Source organism: Oncorhynchus gorbuscha, linkage group LG10 (assembly GCF_021184085.1).
Source record: "Oncorhynchus gorbuscha isolate QuinsamMale2020 ecotype Even-year linkage group LG10, OgorEven_v1.0, whole genome shotgun sequence".
NCBI lineage: Eukaryota > Metazoa > Chordata > Actinopteri > Salmoniformes > Salmonidae > Oncorhynchus > Oncorhynchus gorbuscha.
In genome coordinates, this window is record NC_060182.1 from 66,393,640 (window position 1) to 66,399,639 (window position 6,000).

Here is a 6,000-nt window from a genome sequence, read left to right on the forward strand (position 1 = left end):
TAATGTGAGAGAATTCATTTGAGGGTTTTACCCAAAGTTTATTTTTCTCATACAATTCTAACAGTTGTGAGTCTTTTAGCTTTTTATTTCCGAGTTGTAGAACTAACCAGACCACCTCCCAGAATCCACCAAAAATAAACTCACTACTACTGTGGCGAAGCATGGCGTGTTTCTCACACAGAAACCCTAACTTTCATTCATACAGTGCAACAAGCCAAACATATAAAACCATTCCCACCCTAATAAACTGGGGCCTTTTTTCTGCCACAAAGGGAACTGGCTCCCATGAGCGTTACACTCTAACCCCCCCCCTGTCTACAGGGCCTATTGGGTAAAAAGCTTCCTTTCCAGCTAGGAGGAAAAGCGGTCAGGGAACCAAGCCAAGGATATGACCCAGTACCCACGCCCAATCAGAGTCACTGTAAACCAGGAACCTCACCTGACTCAAACGCTGAAGACAGCAAAAGTGGCAGGTTTGTAACCCAATAAAAGTTTCTACATTTTTCTCTACAGAGTGAAATAGTTGCTATTTTCACTCTTATCACCTGGTATTTCACTCGTATCAAGAATTTGGGATACCAAGCTGCTAATGTTAGTTCGGTGAGTATTTAGCATACCTCATATGTGTGTGTCTGGATAATTGGTCTGTTGTGAGAGAGGAGCAGGTGTAACCTCATTGTGGTTATCGGGGAACGGCAGGAGCTCTCTTAGACTGCATCAGATTAGCGCTGTTTAGAGAGCACCTCCATCTCACATACAGCCTGCCCTAGTGTGCTAACTGTCAGGGCCTCGCAACTGTTTTTGGAGGTGCTCTCTTCCTCATTACAAATAGCGTGAGAGCTTCAGCGTCCCTCTCTCACTTCTCTTCTCTCTCTTCTCTCTCTTTTCTCTCTCCTCTTCTCTGTGCTACAGGAGTGAGGTTTTTGAGGTGAAGCACACTCTTTTCTCACACAAAGCGCGTCAGATGTTGCACATCACGTGCTCACATGTGTTCACTTCTCAGCATGAGATATACTGCTGCTTAATGTGATGGAGCTAAGAATACCATTCTATACTTGCCTATGGACAGGGCTCCTGTCTACTTGTATTTATGTATTCCGATGATCGTGTCTGGATGCATATTCATCTATGGGTAGCCTATCTCTCTTGAGTTGCCAATCATTAGATATAGATCTTGCAAAAATGACGAAGAACATGAGATGTTTGGCATTTGACTTTTTGTTTACCAGCTAATTTCAAAAGAAAGTACGTTAGAAGCACAATCTATAGGCAGAGTTGAACTGTAACACTATGACTTCTGAAAACATGTATACATGTATTTCCATGGTATTAAATTCAGGAATTGGAAACATACAATAGCCACAAACAATATCCTCTTTAATTTCAGTCCATTTTTAAAAAGTATTTTCCAAACTGCTTTGCCTGTGTAATGCAAGTTGTTAAACTCACCGCCAGACTATTTCTCTCACATGAGGCAGTCTATTTGAATTGCTTTCAAATTGAACTGGAGGATTTAATGACTTTTGGCCTTTTGTTCTATTACAGTTTTCTTTCATTTTCTCCACTGAATAAATTGTAAAAGGATATTGCATATTCATTAATGATTTCCAATGGTGATTACAGCTTTAAACACTCTATTTTTCCATCCTATCTTTTGCATGCACGTTGGTTTTCCCCTGTCGCTACAGTCAAAATACAAATTCAAGCATCCGAAGCGCTTTACATAAGAGGCCCGCTAAGCGTAAGATCTGATCCCAACTCGGTCCTTATTCAGACATTAGAGGGTTGCACACTAAGTAAGGCCGTAATGCTTTAAATGAGAATAATCAACAGCCAGACCTCATGCTCCAGTCTGAATTGTAGCGGGAGAGAAACATTTAGTGATGCGGAAGAATGAGAGTGAGAGAAAGACATGGTGCAGAGATGCGGCTTTGTCAAGAGGAAACTATAAATGACTGAGTATCTGTCTGAGCTGTGAGAACACTGAAACACCACCCTCTGTCACTCTGCTCACTGCTCCAGTAGGGATATCAGAGGCTTGTTCTCATATGAGCGGCAGATGTGTATGCGTGTGCGCGCAGCTTGTGCGCATGTTTATAGAGGGGGAAACTGGGCTCCAGAGATTTTAAGATTTATTCTGCAAACAATTAGGAGCTGGTAGTGCTTATCCAGTGGTTCTCTAATTACCACAGCAACCAGGATGTAATCGAGGGTAGATTTTCTGTTGCTGTTTATTTTTTATGTAGTAGGGAACCAATCTCCCAGACCTCCTCAGATTAATACTCTCACAGCAACATGCCCTCGATAAAATGACAGGTTGGGGACTTTTTAAATTAATAGCAAAATGATGCAAACACATTTTCAAGCAGCTAGAAAGTGACGAAACCAATGTAAAACTTCTGTTCTGTTTGTCACAGGAGAATATCTGACTTCCAATCTAAATCTAACTGTTGAAAACTCTGAATTAACCGTATAAACTGTTGGCTGAGGCCTTTCGCAATTGAACACAATTGAATCTTCTATCACTATATGTAATCTATTTTATTACATTGTTATTTAATAATCTTATAATTTATTATTTCATTATATCAGCGGGAAAATTCTCTCCAAACTTAGCCAACAGTTTATACAGTTAAATCAGAGTTTTCAACAGTTAGATTTAGAGTGGAAGTCAGATATTCTCCTGTGACAAACAGAACAGACGTTTTACATGGTTTCTTCACTTTCTAGCTGCTTGAAAATTTGTTTGTATCATTTTGCTATTCATCTAATTTGAACACAATTGAATCTTATATTACTATATGTAATCTAATTTAGTACATTGTTATTAATAATCTTGTAATGTATTGTTTTATTATATCAGCGGGAAAATTCTCTCTAAACTTGACTTCAATCTAGGCTTTAATCCAAGTACTGCAGGACTGAGGTAACCATGGAAAAAAATGGCTCCTTCATTAACAGCAGTCTTTAGCCTGAGTGTAATGCACTCACCTCACCACACAGGCCAAGAGTACCTCCTGTAAGTAGTGAAGGAGACAGACCAATGTTTTTTTCTCTTTCTGTTTTATCGTATCGCTGTGTTCCAGTAAAGGCCGGTCCGATGGAGCCTTCCTTCCTTCTATTCTCCCAGAGAGCTAGAAAAAAAACCTCTTGATGGCTGTGGTGAGAAGCCCATTATTGGTGTGCTCCATCAAGACTATATCAGACGCAGCCCTGAGGCCCACAGCTGTAAGGGCCCTGTCACTAACGGCCTCGGCTACTGTATGGACCCATGCCTCCTTTTACACCCATTTAATAGGAATGTTAGGGCATTCAGCGTGTGTGGTACGATCCTTTCAGAGAGGGTCTACTCAAAGACCAAAACAAAGTCTCTCTTTTAGAAGTGTTGCTGTCCCTGCTGTTTTGGAAAATGCACACACCCCCACACTCCTTCGTGTTGCCAAACAGACGAGGCCACACATTTTAAACAACTGGGAGCGGGTGGACCGCCAGAGCCGCCAATATCATTCTCTCTCTGACGCCTCGAGCCACAGACATGACAGAGGAGAGAGAGAGAGGGAGAGAGAGTATTGAGGGGAGGAGAGAGTGCTTACCTCTCAGTAGAGTGGGGCCGTAGTTCCCGAAGCAGTCAAAGATGCTGTTGGAAGCCATGTCCTCGTGGCTGAAGTGGTGCCAGAGCCGTCGTCAGCCCTCTCTACAGTCGATAACGACCAACCTTGGAGAGAAACGGTGGTTGAAATAGAGAACGAAAGAGTGAGAGAGAGGAGAGCGAGGGAGAAGGATAGATCCTGGAACTCGGAGCCCATTTGCAACCAAGAATTTGGGGTTTGTAACTACCGCAGGAATCCCTCGCCACAAGCCTGCAAAGAGAGCAGTATAAGTATGCAGCACCAGGGGTATGAGACATTCAGAAAGAAAGAGAGGAAGAGGGAATGATAGGGGGAGAGGGAGTGAGAGAGAGGGAGAGGGAGAGAGAATGGTAGGCTGGGGGGATGAGGGGGAGGGAGAGAGAATGGCAGGCTGGGAGGGTGAGGGAGAGGGAGAGTGAGAGAGAATGGGAGGGTGAGGGAGAGGGAGAGAGAATGGTAGACTGGGAGGGTGAGGGAGAGGGAGAGAGAATTGGCAGGCTGGGAGGGTGAGGGAGAGGGAGAGAGAATGGCAGGCTGGGAGTGTGAGTGACAGAGAGAGAATGGCAGGCTGGGAGGGAGAGGGAGAGTGTGGCGACACTGAGATGCAGCGGTATCCATCCCTCTCCAGGACTCTGGCCTTCCAATGCACTCACCGTTGTTGTATCGGGTCTGGATGTCTTGTTAGCAGGCCACGGTGGGGTGGCAGGGAGGTGTGGTGCTGTGCTGGTCCGGTCCGTCAGTGGGCAGGGGCTCTGAGGTTAGCCAGGTAATCTCTCTCTCTGTCAGGAGACGTGGTGTCCCACGGTGGTGACCTGACTGGAGCGTCAGTGTTAGCTAGCGCCGGCTAAAGCCACAGCTCTCTTTGCGTCCTCGCCATCCTCCAACTCCCCTCCGTGAGTGGAGGAGCCCACGTCACATGTCACATGAGGTCACAGGGCCTCTCCTCCTCTCCCCTCTCTCTTTTCGCTCTTACTCGGTGTAGCTTATTTTTCCTCTTTGCTTTTACTTTTTCAGCTCTCTGCTTCCCTCTCTCTTTTCTCTCTCTCTTTTGATTGGTCGGCCAAGTTTTGGAAATGTTCTGTTTTCTTTAAGTTCAAACCAGGCAGTGGCCTACGCCATTCAAAGTCTGTGAGGCTTTCAGAGGGCGCCGAAACCCAATGTGAACAACCAGAATAGCATTGAACACGCATTAAGAGAAATAGAAATAAGAGAGAATAAAGAGTGAGAGTGAGGGAGAGAGAGAGACCGAGAGAGAGCGTTGACTGTGGAGACTGGGGCTTGCCGCTGCGCAGAGAGAGGAAAGGAGCAGAGCAGAGTAGAGAGGGTTCTGTCTCTGAGCGCTTTCAGAGAGAGACTGTGTGTATGTATGTGTTTGTGTGTGTATGTCTGACTCACTGCGCATCTGTGTTTGTAAGAGCTGGTGGTTTTGGGCCTGGAAAACCAACCCTCCACCCTCACTTACCGCTTGATAGTATCGTAATCTTAGCTGCAGTGCTGCTCTGCTCTGCTCTGCTGTCCCCTCTAATTCTTACTACCTCTCTCTCACACACTGTCCCTTTCACTCTGCTTCTCACCAAGTCTATTCTTACCTACCACACAATACAATTATTTGTGAATATTTATTTCACACCTGTAATACAGGACAAAGGAGCAATACACAAAGGTTGATGAAATATGTAGAAAATACAGTATATAAACATAGATCCACTACTACATAACTTACTAAAAAGCATTTTGGCTTTAAGCACAGCCTGAGAGTGAATAGCATATTTCCAGTGTATTGTGGGTATGTCAGAGTTTCCCCCCCTCAAATATCTAAACCGGATTTAACCTGATTGTGGTTTTGACACTTTCAGAAAACACAATCTGGTCAGGGCTCTAAAAAGAGAAGCCTATAGAGCCCTCCATTTGATATATTGCATAACTACACAAGTGTACGAAACATGTGTTGCTGCCTTGTTATCTTGTTGTCTTAGGCCTCTCTTTATGTAGTGTTGTGCTGTCTGTCTTGTTGTGATGTGTGTTTTGTCCTATATTTATATTTTATATATATTTGTAATTTTTAATCCCAGCCCCTGTCCCCGCAGGAGGCCTTTTGCCTTTTGGTAGGCCGTCATTGTAAATAAGAATGTGTTCTTAACTGACTTGCCTATGTAATAGTATAATTTTAAACCGTCCCCTCGCCCATACCCGGGCGCGAACCAGGGACCTTGTGCACACATCAACAACAGTCACCCACGAAGCATCGTAACCCATCACTCCACAAAAGCCGCGGCCCTTGCAGAGCAAGGGGAACTACTACTTCAAGGTCTCAGAGCAAGTGACGTAACCGATTGAAACGCTATTTAGCGCGCACCGCTAACTAAGCTAG

The 6,000-nt window shown here is 44.5% G+C and overlaps 1 protein-coding gene across 3 annotated transcripts in view; it reads right to left on the reverse strand.

Annotated features, from left to right (window-relative positions):
• runx3 (RUNX family transcription factor 3) overlaps positions 1–4,893 on the reverse strand; it is a 76,396-nt gene extending 71,503 nt beyond the window's left edge. The window contains exons 1-2 of one of the 3 annotated variants that reach the window (XM_046366689.1): positions 4,283–4,893; positions 3,594–3,715 (exon numbers count right to left, since the gene is read on the reverse strand). In XM_046366689.1, coding sequence (XP_046222645.1) covers positions 3,594–3,651 — 58 coding nt within the window. In that variant the 5' untranslated portion in view covers positions 3,652–3,715; positions 4,283–4,893. The remainder of the gene's footprint in view (positions 1–3,593; positions 3,716–4,282) is intronic. The other 2 variants (XM_046366687.1, XM_046366688.1) reach the window with 2 other exon arrangements.
• Positions 4,894–6,000: the final 1,107 nt, after the last annotated feature.